The sequence below is a fragment of the Hyperolius riggenbachi genome, chromosome 6 (assembly GCF_040937935.1).
Source record: "Hyperolius riggenbachi isolate aHypRig1 chromosome 6, aHypRig1.pri, whole genome shotgun sequence".
NCBI lineage: Eukaryota > Metazoa > Chordata > Amphibia > Anura > Hyperoliidae > Hyperolius > Hyperolius riggenbachi.
The window spans coordinates 153,502,218-153,523,271 of NC_090651.1; the positions used below are offsets into that span (position 1 = coordinate 153,502,218).

General features: G+C 43.8%; 1 protein-coding gene across 2 annotated transcripts in view; it reads right to left on the reverse strand.

Moving 5' to 3' along the window:
• Positions 1-21,054, reverse strand: part of LOC137521184 (coagulation factor XIII B chain-like) — a 701,298-nt gene that overhangs the window by 46,594 nt on the left and 633,650 nt on the right. For both annotated transcript variants that reach the window (XM_068240112.1, XM_068240111.1), the window contains one exon: positions 14,557-14,754. In XM_068240112.1, the coding sequence (XP_068096213.1) occupies positions 14,557-14,754 (198 nt within the window). The remainder of the gene's footprint in view (positions 1-14,556; positions 14,755-21,054) is intronic.

Consider the following 21,054-nt stretch of genomic DNA (forward strand, 5'->3'; position numbering starts at 1 on the left):
CTCCTCTGCATACAATTAAACTCCTGCAAAATTAATTCAAAATGTTAAATCCTCACATCTAAAATACCTCACAGAATTACTTTACCAACAAGAAATCAGCTGGTCTAATTTTTGTCAGAAAAAAAGTGGGCATGTTTACTCCTTGTTTGCCTTTGGGAATTGTGTAATTACTGAATGTTAGACCAGGTCTAAAAACAGGTCTAAAACCTTAAACAAAACAATCAATAGACTAAAAACCATGTGTAGACTAGTCTTAACTGCTTAGTGAATTCAGGCCCATATGTGTGTCCACGTATTGCAGTGCTTAAAGGATACCCGAGGTGACATGTGACATGATTAGATAGACATGGGTATGTACAGTGCCTAGCACACAAAGAACTATGCTGTGTCCTTTTTTTTCTTTCTCTGCCTGAAAGAGTTAAATATCAGGTATGTAAGTGGCTAACTCAGTCCTGACTCAGACAGGAAGTGACTACAGTGTGACCCTCACTGATAAGAAATTGCAACTAAAAACACTTTCCTAGCAGAAAATGGCTTCGGAGAGCAGGAAAGAGATACAAAAGGTCAACAGTTCATAGATTTTAGCTCTGGCATACTTAAATGAATGCGTCATTGAGCAAAAGCAATAAAACAGTTAAAACTTAAAAAGTAGATTTAAACAAAATAAAACGGTGGAATATCTTGAAAAGTCATTTTTAGGGGAAGGAAGATAGATACAATTGTTTATTTCATTAGTTTATTTTCACCTCGGGTGTCCTTTAAAGAGGGACCCCTGCATTTGGAGCATCAAAAAGCAGGATGATTACTAGCTGGCCACCCTTCTGAATCACCACTACAAAGGGAAAATTGTTTGGACTCTCGAGTATTCACAATTTGTAAAGGCTATTTTATGGATCTAAAGGGGTGTCTGGTGGTGAGTTGTCTATGTGTAAGAGAGTGGATTTAGTCCAGTTTATGGAAAGACCTGAACAATATCCTGCTACCTCAATAAGATAAAAAACTGATTGAAGTGAATCACCAGGATCAGCACACATACTCAGTTTTTCTTCTAGATCAGCATTTTTCACTAGTGTGCCGCGGGATGTTGCCTGGTGTGCCGTAAAGGTCTGGCCTCTCGCCAGACCTGTACCTACTGTAGGGCGCAGGAGGGGGGAAGCAGCGCTAGAAGGAGGGGCAGTGGAGGCAGCAGTGGGGAGGGGGGAAATATCCCCCCCTCCCTCACCTGGGACCCCTCCTTCTGCCTCTCTCCCCCTCCATTTAGTGGTGGCAAGTGTGCCTCGGCGGCGGGGAGGCATGCGGAGAATTACTCACCACTTTCGCGTTCCAAGCGCCGGCAGCGTCATGTCGTCAGATCTCTGCCTTCAATGCCGCCCACTGTGCTTCCTGATTAGCGGAAGCACAGTGGGCGGCATTGAAGGCGGAGATGTGTGACGACATGACATTGCCGGCGCTTAGAACGTGGAAGTGGTGAGTAATTCTGCGCATGTCTCCCCGCTGCCGAGCCCGCACTTGTCACCGCTAAATGGAGGGGGAGAGAGGCAGAAAGAGGGGTCCCAGGTGAGGGAGAGGGGGGGATATTTCCCCCTCTCCACCGCTGCCTCCACTGCCCCTCCTTCTAGTGCTGCTTCCCCCCTCCTGGGCATGTATACTGGGGGGAACTGTACTAGCTATACTGGGGGCAATTAAACTAGCTACACTGGGGGCAACTAAACTAGCTATACTGGGGGCAACTAAACTAGCTATACTGGGGGCAACGAAACTACCTACACTGGGGGCAACTAAACTAGCTATACTGGGGCAACTATACTAGCTATACTGGGCACTATACTGGGGCACTACCTACCTATACTGGGCACTACCTACCTATACTGGGCACTATGCTAGCTATATTGGGCACTATGCTAGCTATACTGGGCACTATGCTAGCTATACTGGGCACCATGCTAGCTATACTGGGCACTATACTAGCTATCTGGTCACTATACTCTTTGTTTACTGGAAAACCCGGACAGGTTTTTTTTCCAATAAATATATGCCAGAGTCTGATTGTCATGCTAGGGACTGAGCTTTATATATACAGGCACATGAAAAGTTTGGGAACCCCTCTTAACCATTTAAAGGGGAACTTCTGCCTAAACAAATATACTGTCATCAAGTTACATTAAGTTACATTAGTTATGTTAATTAAAATGGATAGGTAATATAATGTATTACCCACCGTGTTTTTAAAAAAAACAGGCTAATGTTTGTGATTTCATGGGTGCAGTTCCAACTGTCCTGTGTCCTGATCACCCCTCCCAGCTGCGGGTGCTAGGCTTCAAATCTCAAATTCAAAATTAAAGTAAAAAAATTGCACCAAAACAGCAGAACGAGAACAACAACATCAAAAATCCCATCATGCTTTGCACAGCATCAGGGGAAAAATGCCCGGGCAGTTTTCTTCTGTGCAGCTAAAAATGAGACTTGGGTAAGAAAAACAAAGTTCTGATGATGTGAAACTGTTAAAGAAACACCAAGCCTTTTCAGTGCTGCTGAGTAGATTTTTAGTCTGGAGGTTCACTTTAACCACTTGCCGACCGCCCACAGCCGATGGGCGGCGGCAAAGTGGATGCCAAAAGGACCGCAATACGCCCATCGGCAGTGCGTCCTTTCGGCTCTGCGGGGCAGCGATCGCGTCAGTGGTGACGCGCGCTGACCCTGGCAACAGGCTCCGCCCACCCGCGACAACATCCCGCCGGCCATACGAAAGCGCCGGCGGGATGTTAACCCCCAATCTGCCGCAATACAAGCATATAATACGCTTTTTATCGTATACAAAGCGTATTATACAGGCTGACTCCTGTCCTGGTGGTCCCAGTGTCCGAGGGACCACCAGGGCAGGCTGCAGCCACCCTAGTCTGCACCCAAACACACTGATCTGCCCCCCCTGCCCCCTGATCACCCACAGCACCCCTCAGACCCCCCCTGCCCACCCCCCAGACCACTGTTTGCACCCAATCACCCCCCTAATCACCCATCAATCACTCCCTGTCACTATCTGTCAATGCTATTTTTTTATGCCCTAAACTGCCCCCTGGGGACTCCTGATCACCCCCCCACCCCTCAGATTCTCCCCAGACCCCCCCCCCCTGTGTACTGTATGCATCTATCCCCCCTGTAATAACCCACCTGTCAATCACCCATCAATCATCCCTTGTCACTGCCACCCATCAATCAGCCCCTAACCTGCCCCTTGCGGGCAATCTGATCACCAACCCACACCATCAGATCGCCCGCAGACCCGCCATCAGATCACCTCCCAAGTGCATTGTTTACATCTGTTCTCTCCTCTAAACACCCACTAATTACCCATCAATCACCCCCTGTCACCACCTGTCACTGTTACCCATCAGATCAGACCCTAATCTGCCCCTTGCGGGCACCCAATCAACCGCCCACACGCTCAGATTGCCCTCAGTCCCCCCTTATCAATTCGCCAGTGCATTATTTACATCTGTTCTTCCGTGTAATAACCCACTGATCACCTGTCAATCACCAATCAATCACCCACTGTCATCACCTGTCACTGCCACCCATCAATCAGCCCCTAACCTTCCCCTTGCGGGCAATCTGATCACCCACCCACACCATCAGATCTCCGCAGACCCGCCGTCAGATCACCTCCCAAGTGCATTGTTTATATTTGTTCTCTCCTCTAAACACCCACTAATTACCCATCAATCACCCATAAATCACCCCCTGTCACCACCTGTCACTGTTAGTTATCAGATCAGACCCTAATCTGCCCCTTGTGGGCACCCAATCACCCGCCCACACACTCAGATTGCCCTCAGACCCCCCCTTATCAATTCGCCAGTGCATTATTTACATCTGTTCTTCCCTGTAATAACCCACTGATCACCTGTCAATCACCTGTCAATCACCCATCAATCACCCCCTGTCACTGCCACCCATCAATCAGCCCCTAACCTGCCCCTTGCAGGCAATTTGATCACCCCCACACACCATCAGACCGCCCGCAGACCCATCGTCAGATCACCTCCCAAGTGCATTGTTTACATCTGTTCTCTCCTCTAAACACCCACTAATTACCCATCAATCACCCATCAATCACCCCCTGTCACCACCTGTCACTGCTACCCCTCAGATCAGACCCCTATCTGCCCCTAGTGCACCCAATCACCCGCCCACACCCTCAGAACGCCCTCAGACCCCACCCTTGATCACCTTGCCAGTGCATTGCTTGCATCTATTCCCCCCTCTAATGACACCTTGAAACACCCATCAGTCACCTCATGTCACCACCTGTCACCCCCAAGCACACCTACCCATCAGATCAGGCCCTAATTTGCCCCGTGTGGGCTCCTGATCACTCGACCAAACCCTCAGATCCCTCTCAGACCCCCTTCTGATCACCTCCCCAGTGCATTGATTGCATCTATTTTCCCCTCTAATCACCCCGAGACACCCATCAATCACCTCCTGTCACCCCCCTAGCACTCCTATCCATCAGATCAGGCCCAATACAACCTGTCATCTAAGAGACCACCCTGCTTATGACCGGTTCCACAAAATTCGCCCCCTCATAGACCACCTGTCATCAAAATTTGCAGATGCTTATACCCCTGAACTGTCATTTTGAGGCATTTGGTTTCCAGACTACTCCTCACAGTTTTGGGCCCCTAAAATGCCAGGGCAGTATAGGAACCCCACAAGTGACCCCATTTTAGAAAAAAGACACCCCAAGGTATTCCGTCAGGTGTATGACGAGTTCATAGAAGATTTTATTTTGTGTCAAAAGTTAGCGGAAATTGATTTTTATTGTTTTTTTCACAAAGTGTCATTTTCCACTAACTTGTGACAAAAAAAATAAAATCTTCTACGAAGGTTTCAAGACTACGCCTCACGGTTTAGGGCCCCTAAAATGCCAGGGCAGTATAGGAACCCCACAAGTGACCCCATTTTAGAAAGAAGACACCCCAAGGTATTTCGTTAGGGGTATGGTGAGTTCATAGAAGATTTTATTTTTTGTCACAAGTTAGCGAAAATTGATTTTTATTGTTTTTTTTCACAGTGTCAATTTTCGTTAACTTGTGACAAAAAATAAAATCTTTTATGAGCTCACCATACTACTAACGGAATACCTTGGGGTGTCTTCTTTCTAAAATGGGGTCACTTGTGGAGTTCCTAAACTGCCCTGGCATTTTAGGGCCCCAAACCGTGAGGCATAGTCTTGAAACCAAATGTCTCAAAACGACCTGTGAAATCCTAAAGGTACTCATTGGACTTTGGGCCCCTTAGCGCAGTTAGGGTGCAAAAAAGTGCCACACATGTGGTATCATTGTACTCAGGAGAAGTAGTATATTGTGTTTTGGGGTGTATTTTTACACATACCCATGCTGGGTGGGAGAAAACTCTCTGTAAATGAACAATTGTGTGTAAAAAAAAATCAAAACATTGTAATTTACAGAGATATTTCTCCCACCCAGCATGGGTATGTGTAAAAATACACCCCAAAACACATTATACTACTTCTCCTGAGTACAGCGATACCACATGTGTGGCACTTTTTTGCAGCCTAACTGCGCTAAGGGGCCCAAAGTCCAATGAGCACCTTTAGGCTTTACAGGGGTGCTTACAATTTAGCACCCCCCAAAATGCCAGGACAGTAAACACACCACACAAATGACCCCATTTTGGAAAGTAGACACTTCAAGGTATTCAGAGAGGGCCATGGGGAGTCCGTGGCAGATTTCATTTTTTTTGTCACAAGTTAGCAGAAATGGAAACTTTTTTGTCTCAAAGTGCCATTTTCCGCTAACTTGTGACAAAAAATAAAATCTTCTATGAACTCACCATGCCTCTCAGTGAATACTTTTGGATGTCTTCTTTCCAAAATGGGGTCATTTGGGCGGTATTTATACTTTCTGTGAATTTTAGCACCTCATGAAACATGACAGGTGCTCAGAAAAGTCGGAGGTGCTTCAAAATGGGAAAATTCACTTTTTGCGCCATAGTTTGTAAACGCTATAACTTTTACCCAAACCAATAAATATACACTGAATGTTTTTTTTTATGAAAGACATGTAGCACAATAAATTTGGACAAAAATGTATACAGAAATTTTACTTTATTTTACACATTTTATCACAGAAAGTTAAAAAAATAATTGTTTAAACAAAATTCATGTCTTTTTTGATGAATATAATAAAAACTAAAAATCGCAGCAGCAATCAAATAGCACCAACAGAAAGCTGTATTAGTGACAAGAAAAGGAGGGAAAATTCATTTAGATAGTAGGTTGTATGACTGAGCAATAAACCATTAAAGCTTCAGTGGTCTGAATGGAAAAAAAGGCTCTGGTCCTTAAAGAGAACCAGAGACGAAGCACCCTCATGTATTTTATTACATTTATCAGTGGGAACATGACAGTAAACACCTACCCTGCTTTTAGTTTCATTGTTATCTGCTTAATTAGTCTATTAGCAGCTGTGATAAGAATCCTGGACTGGCTCAGTCTAGGTTTGACCTGGAATCATTATAGCTGAGTCACTCTTCTGTGGAGACTTTCCAAGCCCAAGCCTGCCACCTCCTGGCTTAGATTTCCTGCTTTGCATACTGAGAGCTGTGCTGACAGGGGAGGGGCTGCTCTTGCTGAGAGAGAAGCTCTGTGGCTGCAATATGATCCCTGTGTGCTCTGTGTGCACTAGATACTGATGATGACTGCAGTTTCATTCCTATGAAACTGCATTCCTACAGGCAGCTGCACATCATACCAAAATGAAAGCACACAGATGAGCCTTTCTCATATAGCCTAGATAGCAGCATAGTCTCATATAGCCTAGACAGCACATCTAGAACAACTCATAACCCGGAAGGAGAAGGGATATGAGCCGGCGGCCATATTTGATTTTTCCTGGAGCAATAATGGATAAAAAACACTAAAAAAGGCACACCAGAGCGGCGAAATTATCAGGTAGAGCATTTATTCTTTACAAGCTATCGACTGATATGTTTATTTTGTGTGCAACGTTCATCTCTGGTTCCTTTAAGGGGTAGAAAGACTGTGTTCCTCAAGTGGTTAAAGAGGAGCATTCAGCCATACTTTGCCAGATAAAAAAACGACATATACAGGTCCTTCTCAAACAATTAGCATATAGTGATAAAGTTCATTATTTTCTGCAATGTAATGATAAACATTAGACTTTCATATATTTTAGATTCATCTTTCACACAACTGAAGTAGTTCAAGCCTTTTATTGTTTTAATATTGATGATTTTAGCATACAGCTCATGAAAACCCAAAATTCCTATCTCAAAAAATTAGCATATCATGAAAAGGTTCTCTAAACGAGCTATTAACCTAATCATCTGAATCAACTAATTAACTCTAAACACCTGCAAAAGATTCCTGAGGCTTTTAAAAACTCCCAGCCTGGTTCATTACTCAAAACTGCAATCATGGGTAAGACTGCCGACCTGAATCCTCAAGCAAGAGGGTAAGACACAGAAAGAAATTTCAGAATGAATAGCCTGTTCCCAGAGTGCTGTATCAAGGTGCCTCAGTGGGAAGTCCGTGGGAAGGAAAAAGTGTGGCAGAAAATGCTGCACAACGAGTAGAGGTGACCGGACCCTGAGGAAGATTGTGGAGAAGGACCGATTCCAAACCTTGGGGGACCTGCGGAAGCAGTGGACTGAGTCTGGAGTAGAAACATCCAGAGCCACCGTGTACAGGCGTGTGCAGGACATGGGCTACAGGTGCCACATTTCCCAGGTCAAGCCACTTTTGAACCAGAAACAGCGGCAGAAGCGACTGACCTGGGCTACAGAGAAGCAGCACTGGACTGTTGCTTAGTGGTCCAAAGTACTTTTTTCAGATGAAAGCAACTTTTGCATGTAATTCGGAAATCAAGGTGCCAGAGTCTGGAGGAAGACTGGGGAGAGGGAAATGCTAAAATTCCTGAAGTCCAGTGTCAAGTCCCCACAGTCAGTGATGGTCTGGGGTGCCATGTCAACTGCTGGTGTTGGTCCACTGTGTTTTATCAAGGGCAGGGTCAATGCACCTAGCTATCAGGAGATTTTGGAGCACTTCATGCTTCCATCTGCTGAAAAGCTTTATGGAGATGAAGATTCCATTTTTCAGCACAACCTGGCACTTGCTCACAGTGCCAAAACCACTGGTAAATGGTTTACTTACCATGGTATTACTGTGCTCAATTGGCCTGCCAACTCTCCTGACCTGAACCCCATAGAGAATCTGTGGGATATTGTGAAGATAAAATTGAGAGACGCAAGACCCAACACTCTGGATGAGCTTAAGGCCACTATCGAAACATCCTGGGTCTCCATAACACCTGAGCAGTGCCACAGGCTGATTGCCTCCATGCCACGCCGCATTGAAGCAGTCATTTCTGCAAAAGGATTCCCGACCAAGTATTGAGTGCATAACTGAACATAATTATTTGAAGGTTGACTTTTTTTGTTTTAAAAACACTTTTCTTTTATTGGTCAGCTGAAATATGCTAATTTTTTGAGATAGGAATTTTGGGTTTTCATGGGCTGTATGCCAAAATCATCAATATTAAAACAATAAAAGGCTTGAACTACTTCAGTTGTGTGTAATGAATCTAAAATATATGAAAGTCTAATGTTTATCAGTACATTACAGAAAATAATGAACTTTATCACAATATGATAATTCTTTGAGAAGGACCTGTATAAGTAGATAAATACTAGCTCTACTTACATAATATGTGCATTAAAGTTCATTTGTACTGCTGCGCTCTCCAGTCCTGTAATAAAAAGCAAACTCCACATAGGGCAATATCGTTCAAACTTTGTGATACACTATTCCAACTCCTACAGAACGTTATAATCAGCTTAACTTGCTTCTGTAGAAGAGAAAAAACTCCACATAGAGTAGTACAGTTCAAATAGCGAGACAATTCAAGTGCTGCAGACACCGTGCCTGTGTATCAACACCCATTAATCGTGCCACTCCAACTCATTGTATGCCACACTGCTCATCAGATGTAGCCTACCTCTATGCATAGGCAGAAACTGCGCTCTATATTGTATCCAATCAAATCCACGATCCTCAGTAGCTTACAAAAAGCCTCTTGCAAGGGCTTTCCTTTATTCTCACTGTTTAAATTACTCAATAAAAATATAAAAAGAAAACATATGTAGCGTAATACTGTCAATTAAGCCGCTATGCGCAGTAAACCAATTTCACTTACGCCTTTAGAAGCATTCATGCGTGTATCATAACAAGTTGGTGCCAATGCCCATCTGTCTGACTCCTGGCTCCCGGGTTCGTCCTGGCGATTCCGCGCTCCCCCCTTCCGCCTCCTCACTCAGTCGCAGGGTAAATTTTCGTACGCTTCTCTATTGACCGGCCGGTCCGTGCGCTTCCTGAATCTACGTCAGACGTATAACTATGCCCTACGCGCGTTTCGTCCTCACACCAGACTCATCAGGGGCTTCGCCTCCTGACGTCTGAAGTCTGTATACATAATCCCCGCCGCCTTCTGATTGGAGGATCGATTTTGAAACAACTGGATGGGCATTGTTTACAGTATTCCATATGATCCAATTAAAATTACACACAATTATCCATATCATTACATATATTTAGACATATCGTAAAATACTTAATTCCCCGTATTCTGCAAGCATATAGTGCACCATCTTGTGGCCGTGCTTATTAGTGTCAGGAATAATTCCTATAATTACTAATACCTAGTATACGTGTGACGTAGATCCAGGAAGCGCACAGACCGGCCGGTCAATAGAGAAGCGTACGAGAATTTACCCTGCGACTGAGTGAGGAGGCGGAACGGGGGAGCGAGGAATCGCCAGGACGAACCCGGGAGCCAGGAGTCAGATGGATGGGCATTGGCACCAACTTGTTAAGATATACGCATGAATGCTTCTAAAGGCGTAAGTGAAATTGGTTTACTGCGCATAGAGGCTTAATTAGTATTACGCTATATATGTTTTCTTTTTATGTTTTTATTGAGTTATTTTAACAGTGAGAATAAAGGAAAGCCCTTGCAAGAGGCTTTTTGTAAGCTACTGAGGATCGTGGATTTGATTGGATACACTATAGAGCGCAGTTTCCCCCTATGCTGAGAGGTGGGCTACATCTGGTGAGCAGTGTGGCATACATAGGCCTCGATTCATAAAAAAGTGTTCGGTGATGTAAATCAGTGCGGGGGAAACTCCGCGCTCGGTATTTCTGACTCCAGGGTGGGCATTCATAAAATGTTGCTAGTTGCGATAGCTGAGCGGAGATTTCCCACTGTAGGCAGGCGGTAGGCTGTCGGGAGCCTTGCAGAAACACAGGAGCTGGCTGAGTCCCTCCGTGCGGTGTTCTCTCTGCTGCTGCTTGGGAGGTCTGTCCCGATCACTGCACTGTATTCCGCACGCTTCTCGCCACATCAGAGGGAGCGGTATTCCCCCGTCCGCATACCGCTTCCTCTAATCTTTATGAATTGACATTTTGTTACATTTCTGCCTAGAATCGCCGCATAAGGCGGTGATTAATCACTCTGCTCCGGAATGTCAGCTCCGCATGCGGAAACAGCCTTTATGAATACACATTTTGTTCAGTGTTCGGTAAAATCAGCTGTTTTCAGCATTTACGCATGCGGGAATGCTTTATGAATCGAGGCCAATGAGTTGGAGTGGCACGATTAATGGATGTTGATACACAGGCACGGTGTTTGCAGCACTTGAATTGTCTCGCTATTTGAACTGTACTACTCTTTGTGGAGTTTTTTCTCTTCTACAGAAGCAAGTGAAGCTGATTATAACGTTCTGTTTAAGATCCACCTGAGAGTTGAGGTGGTTATAATCTGGTGAACATCTAGTGAGAGGGGACGAGGGACATATATTCGTGTGACACCTGGGGAGCAAAAGACACTGGTGGCTTCTAGGAGTTGGAATAGTGTATCACAAAGTTTGAATGATATTGCCCTATGTGGAGTTTGCTTTTTATTACAGGACTGGAGAGCGCAGCAGTACAATTGAACTTTATTACCCAGTGACTGGACTTTCTGCAGCGATCCCATTGACTGTTTATTGTAAAAAGTGGTAATCACTGTGCGAACTGTGGCGCAGTATTTATAATTTGATAACATGTGCATTGCACATTCCAAGTGTTGATTTCAGTGAACTTTATAAAATAAAAAAAGGTAAATGGAGAGAATTCTGTTCGCTGGCAGGGGCCATCTTTACTCCCTCCAGCTGAAGCCAATTGTGAGGTCATTTCCTCCCTTACTCCCCCCTCCTCCCCACACCAATAGTGTCCCACCGAGCCATGGAAGCTACAGGGTAGATTGCAAATGCAGGGAATCCCTAAGGAAATGGTAGCAGGGACGGGGGTCCCCATGGATGCAATGCGGTGGTGGCAGCCACTGCCCTCATAAATCGGCGGAGATGCCTGTCGGGCTGGAGTGTGGGGAGGGGGCAGACACGGACAGTCATGGAAGGCAGCCAATGAGAGGAAAAGGTGTGAGAGTGACACAGGCTGCAGCCAATCAGGCTGGTCAGTGCAGAAATTTCCCCTGCCCCAGCCTGCACTGCAACTTCTCTTTTGCGGTTGATTACTGGCTGCGTACTAAGGATCTGGGGACATGAGGATTAATCTCTGCAGTAAAAAAGTAAGATTGATTTTAAAGTTATGCATTGCCTTTTTAGCATTCCTTTTATATGATTAACAGATAGAAATAGAGAATTGATTTTGTTTTTCATGCCTAACAGTTACTCTTTAAGCCTATCTGGACAGATACATCTGTCTAGCAGGTGCCGCTTAGTGGCAGTTAGGATGGCCCTGCTTAGGAGAACACATGGAGAAGCATATGATCAGTTTGATCAGCTGATAGATTTGTAAGGTTCTGATTTGCTTGTCCTGATCATGTGTTAAACCAGGAAGTCATCACAGCAAATCAGAACCTCACAAATCTATCAGCTGATCAAACTGATCACATGCTTCTCCATGAGCTCTCCTAATCAGGGCCATCCCTAGTGGCAATCTGGATGGATATATCCATCCAGCAGTGTTGCGGCACTTGCGCGCTCATTCCCGGTGGGTGCACTCTCAATCCTAGTGGCTATTACAGGGGATCCATTGGGGAAAGGGAACGATGTGAGCAACCCAACAGAGATATTCAATTAATACATTGTTGAGCCTCCATTTGCAAATATAACAGTTTCTAGACACCTCCTATAGCCTATGATGAGTGTCTTCTGAATGGAGATTTTTTGACCAATTTTCCATAAATCTCTCCAGTTTAGTTAAATTTTATAGCTGCCGAGCACGAGCAGCCTGCCTCAAATCAAATCATTCACAGATTTTCAATGAAATTCAAGTCAGAGAGGGCTTCAACCTATCCAGCAAAATTTGATACTGGGTTGAATTCATCAGACCCTTGACTTTTGCAAGGACACCAGGCCCTAAACTAGCCATAATTATTTTTTCGATCGATTTTGATAGAACTGAATGGAAATCGATTGGAAAATTGATCGGAAAAAGATTACCAAAATGATCGGAAAATCGATCGAAATTCAGATCGGACATGTTGGAAATAATCGATCTGGCAGGTAAATCTGCCAGAAAATTGTATGGTATGCACCTAGCATTACAGTAGGAAGCAAGTCGCAAGATGTACTTGCGGGTCTTTGGAGGTAGTCAGTGGGTTCTTTGCAATCATTCTCACAATCCTCTATATGCTGCTCCTGTATTTTTCTTAGCCTGGCAGATCAGAGTTTAACAACAACTGTACATGTGGCATTCCATTTCTTGATTAATTTATTTACAGCTGACACTGACAGTTTAAACCTCTAAGATAGCTTTTTGTAGCGTTTCCCTAAACCAAGATACTGCACAATCTTTGCTTTCAGATCGTTGTGAAGTTGTTTTGAGTATTCCACGCTGTCACTCTTCAGAGGAGAGTCAAAGAGAAGCACAACTTGCAATCGCCCACCTTACATAGTTTTTCTAAAGGTTGGGCACTCATGTCTATGAAGTTTAAAGCTTAAAGGACACGTCTGAGGTAAAACAAAACTAAAAAATAAAACAAGATCGACTTACCTGGGGCTTCCTCCAGTCCCTGGAAGCCTATCTGTCCCTTGCCATAGCTCCGGGTCCCAGGGTGCACTTCGCTGCAGATGCTGACCTCACCAGTAGATCAGCTGCCAGGGGCTGGAGGAAGTCCCAGGTAAGTAGACTTGTTTTGGTTTTATTGTTTTTTTTTTTTAGCTCCGATGTATCCTTTAACAAGCTAATCTGAGTGATTTAGTATGCTAAGTAATCAGTATTGAGCAGTTACATGCATTTAAATCAGCAAAATTATAAGGGTACCCACATTATTGCACACAAGATTTAATTTCATACAACTAGATACTACTTCACTAAAGATCTTTGTTCAGAAAATACCACAGTACACAAATGTCCCTATGACATGAAAAACATACCATTGTTATCTTTTTTGTTGTTGACAGAGTAAATTATTATGCAGGCTAAGGGCTGGAACCCACTAGAGAGTTTAGGGAGTGCTTTAAATCGCTAGTGCTTTCCCTAAACGCTCTGTCAATGTAAATAAATATAACAAATGCCACAGTGGCAGGACATGCAGCGTTTTTGGGAGCGTTTGCGCTTCAATGTAAAGTATTGAAGCGCTGGCAAATTGCTCATGAATCGCTACACATAAGCAATTTGAGTGTGATTTTAAATTACTGCAAATTTAAAAAAAAATTATGATACATTGAAAGCACCAATTAGAATTAAAATCGTTAATTGCAAATCACTACACAATCGCTGCCAAAAACCTTACACTTTTTAAAATTGCTCCCAAAAGCACCGGCAAATGCTCATAAAATCGCTTAAAAAACGAGAAAGTGGGTTCCAGGCCTAACACAGGTGCCCAAACGTTTTCATTTGACCGTAGGCCTTAGATAAAACTAAACATTCTTCAAGTTTTAATTCAGCTAGACAAGAATAAATTAAAACTGCAAGTAGAAAGGTTTTTTCCAGAAGCAACAAGAACAAGAAAACCATTCGTAAAGTGCTGTCCCATAGTTAATCTTAAAGAGAATCTGTACTCTAAAATTTTTACAATAAAAAGCATACCATTCTATTCATTATGTTCTCCTGGGCCCCTCTGTGCTGTTTCTGCCACTCCCTGTTGCAATCCTTGCTTGTAAATGCCAGTTTTAGGCAGTGTTTACAAACAAAAGACATGGCATGCGATAGGCTTAGAGTAGCTCAGTGTGTGACTCATACAGAGCCTGCAGGGTGCATGGAGAGGGTGTGTATAGCTTCTCTCTATGACAAGCAGAGCTGCACATTCCAGCCTGAGTGTCTGAGCCCGACAAAGCCGTCAGGAGGAAACAAGATTAGATTATATAACAGAGATAATACAGCAGCTGTGCAACTAGGAAAGGCTGCAGTAAGACAGACCACATTAGAACAGGTATAGGAACTTATAGGATAGAAGAGATAAGGATGAACATTTTGTTAAAGTCTCTTTAAAGCACACTAAAGATACTTACTTTTAAAGTTATCAAAACATTTTTGAGATCTCACCATGCCATTAAAACATTTTGTATGAACACTTCCTGGGTGTTTATAATTTGTTCTGCACTTCACAATTACTGTCTCATCGTGTTGGAAAATCTTAGATTGATCTTCTGGGGACACAAGTTCAATGTGTTTTTCCTCAAGAATGCTGTCAGATATGCTACAAGGCTCTGCAAAATATCATTCAAACTTTATTAAAGTGGTGTCATAAACATTACTCAACCTTTATTAAAGTTGCTTTTCAAACATTTTTACTAACAAAGTAATTAGTGCATCATTTGATAGGTGTCTCAATTGACCATGGTTTAGAATATTACCATTGAACCACCACAATAGTTTATTAGTGTGTTGATAAACATTATTAGAATTCGAAGACTCAATGGGCCATATGCATCTTGAGATGATTAAAGGGTCGCAGCATGCAAGCTTCTTATAATCTGGCATCACTCAGGATTTACCAGCAAATTCAATTGTCAGCTTTACCTGTGTAATGTCAGGGGGAGACGAGCCTCATTTAGGCGAAAAATAGCTATTCATATGAACATTGTTCCTACGTGTTGGTTGATGGGGAGTGAGGAATTGTGCTGTGGTGCTTTCCTTCAGCATCATGGCACTGCTACTTTACTCCCCAGGAGATCTGCTGCTGTCACCTGCCGTCCATTGCTAGAGCTAGTGATGCTCATTTGACCTCTTAATCACAAGTATGCCGTAATTATGACTTGAGTCTGCATTTTTCAACCTCTTAGTTTATAGATAGATAGCGCTCCACTCCGCACTTATTTGTTGGAAAGTTCATCAACATTCATCAAAAGACGCCAAGACAGGTCCCCCTTAGGGGCTGCACTCACCCAAATCGTGTGACCACTGTGAGACTGGTCAACAAACGCCTCTATCTCCTCCTATAGCCGACTGCCCGATCTCAGTCCTCAGGGTTTCCCCACTCCAGGCAACACTCCTTAATGTAGATTTCCCGCTGGTTACTCCTTGTAATGTAGTCAAACATGTGAAGTTTAACAGCGCTTAGAGTGTTTATATGGGCTCTCCCCCGTGCCTCTCCGGATAGGCCCGATAGGTGTCCTCCGCAAAACGCTACTGTGATCGCCGCTACGTTCCTCCGAAAAACCGCCACTGCGTTAGGTCCAGATCGTCCTGCGGGCGCTAGCTCCTCCCTACGCGTTTCGTCACCGTCGCGTGACTCATCAGGGGCGTGGCTAGCCCCAGGACGTCTGGAAATTTAAAAGTGCGAGAGCATTGCTCCTCCCAGTCCCGCTCAGGCCAGAAAAACAATTTGCGCATGCGCGATAAGGTCCTCCTCGCGTGGTCACACCGAGGTCTGAATATGTAAATAATGGTCACGTGTGTTATATCGCCGCTACGAACATGCGTATAGCATGCAGAACTGAGGCAGAAGGGAGGCCCAAGTACATAATAAAATTATTGTTTAAATGCACAGCATTTTATATATAAAAAACTAAAACCAAAATCATTAAAAATGCTTTGACACAATGTATATAACACTTTGCATATTACACATGCACAATATGCTTACAATACCGGCTCCTGCGCACAAGCGCCATCTTGTGGTCACTTAGTATACGGCATAGCGTTAATTCCACATTACCAATGGCCTTACAGATATTGATCCATTGTGTTTACACATAGTGTGTAACATATCCTACATTTTACATTGCCATTAGCCACATAGATATTGCTGCATTGTATTTGCACAAGGGCCAGTGATCCTCCATCAGAGTGATTGGCTAAAAGTTACATAAATTAACATAAAATAAATAAACAATCAGAGGCCCATATACGCTATCATAGAGGTGCCCCCTAGTAAATTACACAATACCATTATTTTCTCACCTACAGACCTATGCTGATACTGGTCTATATTCCTAGTTTTAACTGTTTGCTATATAGCAGTTGAGGTCAATTTCCACATTGTGCCCCCCTGGTTGTAGGGTTCCCATCTGGTAAATCCATCTAGTTTCGGCCTTTGAGATCTCTCGAATCTTGTTGCAACCTCTCCATGAATAATTCGCCTTTTCTATTCCACAGAATTTTAAGGTACTGGGGTCTGATTGATGGTGTGTTCTGTAGTGATCTGATACACTGTGTCCTTCCAGTCCCCGTCTTATATTTCCAATATGTTCCCCAATTCTCTTTTTTAATTTCCTGGTTGTTCTACCTATATATTGAATGTTACATGGACACCACACCATATACACCACCCCCTTAGTATTGCATGTTATATTCTGCCTTATTTTATGAGTGGTTCCTTTTGATGTGGACACCACTTCATTACATCTAATTGGCACCCCCTCTCTGCATCCTACACAGCCTCTGCAAGGAAAGAACCCCTTTTGTTGCCAGAATGGGACCACTTCCCTGGGTGGGTTTACGCAGCTTGGTGCCAAGTAGTTCCTCAGGTTCTTTGCCTTGCGATATATGAACTTGGGGCAGTCTGGTAATATCTTCTTAAGTTGATGGTCTTCCCTTAGTATGGCCCAGTGTTTTCTTATAATATGTTCCACTTGTTTATAATGGACATTGAAATCACTTAGGAAAGGTATATTCTCCGTCTGCTGTCCCCTTACATTCCTCGGGCCATTTCTTACTAGTTCTAATCTATCTATTCTGCCCACATCCATTATCTGCCTTTGAATTTCAAGCTCATCATACCCCTTATCTATAAACTGGTCAGCCAACACCTGTGACTGACCCACATAGTCTCTAATGTCAGTGCAGTTCCTCCGGAGCCTTATCATTTGTCCTTTTGGTATTGCGTTTTTCCATTTTGGATGATGACAACTATCTTTATCCAGGTATCCATTTCTATCTGTCGGTTTGAAGTAGGTGGTTGTGCATATCCTTCCATCCCTTTTGGCAATATTTAAATCCAAGAAGTGTATCATTGTACTACTTTTCTCCATTGTTAACTCAATGTTCATCCTATTCTGGTTCAGCTTTTCAAAGAACCCAGGGAGGTCATCCTCATCTCCCCTCCATATCATGAAAAGATCGTCTATAAATCTCCGCCAAATATAGATTCTCCCATCTCCACCATTCCCCAGTACCATTTCTTCCCATCTTCCCATGAATAGGTTCGCCAGGGAGGGAGCGAACCCCGCCCCCATGGCACACCCCTTGATGTGTAGAAAATAAGCCCCATCATGCCAGAAGTAATTTCGCGTGAGGGCAAACTCCAGTAGTTTCATGATGAACCCACACTGTTTCTCATTTATTTGTTGTTCTTTATCGAGATAGTACTTCACCGCCTCCAAACCCGCCTCATGCGGAATATTCGTATATAGCGATGTTACATCGGCGGTTACCAATATGTCTCCCTCCTCCAGGTTGAGATTCTCGAGGATTTGTAACACATGTTTCGTATCCTTTATTACTTGGGGGAGGCCCACAAGCGGTTGCAGGAAGAAATCCAAATATTGGCCCAACCTGTGTGTGATGGATCCTATACCGCTTATGATGGGCCTCCCCGGTGGTTTTTCCTGATTCTTGTGTATCTTCGGGATCTGATAAATTATCGGCGTTCTTGGTGCCGTAGGTATCAGGAATTCATATTCCTTGTCGTCCAGGATCCCCTCATTTAGTCCCATCTTCAGTATTTCTCTCAGTTCAGTAGCAAATTCATTACATGGGTTACCCTTCAATTTTTTATATGTTGTCTCATCCCTGACTAATTTGTTCAATTCCTCTGCATACTGCCTCTGGTTAAGAACTACAACCCCCCCTCCCTTGTCTGCTGGACGCACGACCAGTTTTTTGTCTTCTAGCATTTCCCTGGCTATTTTTGCCACTCCTCTGACTCTTTGTGGTTGGATGTGCTCAAGATCTGTCTCCACCATCTTCTTGAATACCTCAACACAGTTAGGATTAGTTGTATGATGTGGGTTAAAAAGGGACCGATTTTTCATACCTGTATGCTGGTATTGGCTCACAGGGTTATTCCTACTTGTTGGTCCCTCCTTGCTAAGGAAGTACTTTTTGATGTTCAGGACTCTAGTATATTTTTGCAGGTCAATATATGTTGTAAATTTGTTCAATGGTTGTTGCGGCGCATGCTTAAGGCCCTTGTCGAGTATCTTTAATTCCTGGTTCGTTAGGACTACCCCCGATAAATTGTATATACCTTTCCCTATCTCTCTCTTCTTCTATTGTATACGCCTCCCCCCTCGTATCCCCCTTCGGGTCTTCGTTTGTTCCCTCCTGGTGTAGGTTGTTGCATCGGTTCGTAGTCCATCCTCGCTTGTGGGTTCCATGGTGGCTTGTATTTTCCTGGGATATCCTACAAAAAATGCTGGTAATTTTTCTCCTGTCTCAATGGGTCACATCTATTCTGTATTGGTATATCGTATTGTCTCCTTTCAAACTGATTCCTTCTTTCATACTGTGGCTTAAAATGATTCCCATATTGCGGCCCATTAGGATTCTGTGCGTATTGCCTTGGTTGCCCGTATCCCCTTGAATTTGGGGTGACTGGTAAGTCCCTATGGTTAACTTGCGGTATAGCATTTGGTGGTCTTTTCGGTATTGCTCCTCCAGTACTTTGGGCCTCCCCATTCATCACTATTCCCCCACTCGGTGCCTGTTCTTTAGGCGTCATGTGTATGGGTACATTTGGTTTTCCTTTACTCTGCCACTTATATGCCCTCTTAAGCCTGTAAGCATTCCAGTCCAATTGGAACTTTTTCTTTTTCTTCATAATAATTTCTCTTTCTTGCTTGATAAGTGTTTCACACGTGCGTTCCGATAGGGTTTTATACAAGGTCTCCTCCTTATGAATGTTTAAGTCCATTTTTATCTGATTAACCTCCCTTCCAAGTCGCTCCAACCTTGCTGTTTTCCGCTTTATCAATAATTCCATCAGGCCTATGCCGCATCCATCAAAGTATTCACCCCACTCTTTATCATTTTGTTCACTCTCTTCACCATCATCAGGGCACATATCCCACCTTAACTTCTGCGGCACTACTCCCTTAGATATATATTTGTTTAGGGTGGTCACGTCCCACCACGTGGCTTGTTCCTTCAGGACCGTATGCTCCAATAGTCTAAATTTATCTTCTATATCTTTTTTAACCTCATCATGATTTTCCTCCTCCCCTGTGTTGAAGATAACCTCTGTATCTACATTATGTTTATCCCTATATTCGAATATGTCTTCATGTTTGAGCTGCTGTATTAATATGGCTGAATAGCTTAAACTCTATAGGTGTAATGTACAGCGCTGCAAGTAGGCTACACAAATATATACAAAGTTGAATTCAGTATAACAGTGCAGTAAATAACAAAGTAATTCACTCTTTTCTTCGCTTATAGCCCAAATCTCCCGTGTGTATGCGCTCTATTGAGGTTTCAGCAAGTCCCCCTATACAGTCTTAGTTTATAGATAGATAGCGCTCCACTCCGCACTTATTTGTTGGAAAGTTCATCAACATTCATCAAAAGACGCCAAGACAGGTCCCCCTTAGGGGCTGCACTCACCCAAATCGTGTGACCACTGTGAGACTGGTCAACAAACGCCTCTATCTCCTCCTATAGCCGACTGCCCGATCTCAGTCCTCAGGGTTTCCCCACACCAGGCAACACTCCTTAATGTAGATTTCCCGCTGGTTACTCCTTGTAATGTAGTCAAACATGTGAAGTTTAACAGCGCATAGAGTGTTTATACGGGCTCTCCCCCGTGCCTCTCCGGATAGGCCCGATAGGTGTCCTCCGCAAAACGCTACTGTGATCGCCGCTACGTTCCTCCGAAAAACCGCCACTGCGTTAGGTCCAGATCGTCCTGCGGGCGCTAGCTCCTCCCTACGCGTTTCGTCACCGTCGCGTGACTCATCAGGGGCGTGGCTAGCCCCAGGACGTCTGGAAATTTAAAAGTGCGAGAGCATTGCTCCTCCCAGTCCCGCTCAGGCCAGAAAAACAATTTGCGCATGCGCGATAAGGTCCTCCTCGCGTGGTCACACCGAGGTCTGAATATGTAAATAATGGTCACGTGTGTTATATCGCCGCTACGAACATGCGTATAGCATGCAGAACTGAGGCAGAAGGGAGGCCCAAGTACAAAAATAAAATTATTGTTTAAATGCACAGCATTTTATATATAAAAAACTAAAACCAAAATCATTAAAAATGCTTTGACACAATGTATATAACACTTTGCATATTACACATGCACAATATGCTTACAATACCGGCTCCTGCGCACAAGCGCCATCTTGTGGTCACTTAGTATACGGCATAGCGTTAATTCCACATTACCAATGCAGAGGCTGTGTAGGATGCAGAGAGGGGGTGCCAATTAGATGTAATGAAGTGGTGTCCACATCAAAAGGAACCACTCATAAAATAAGGCAGAATATAACATGCAATACTAAGGGGGTGGTGTATATGGTGTGGTGTCCATGTAACATTCAATATATAGGTAGAACAACCAGGAAATTAAAAAA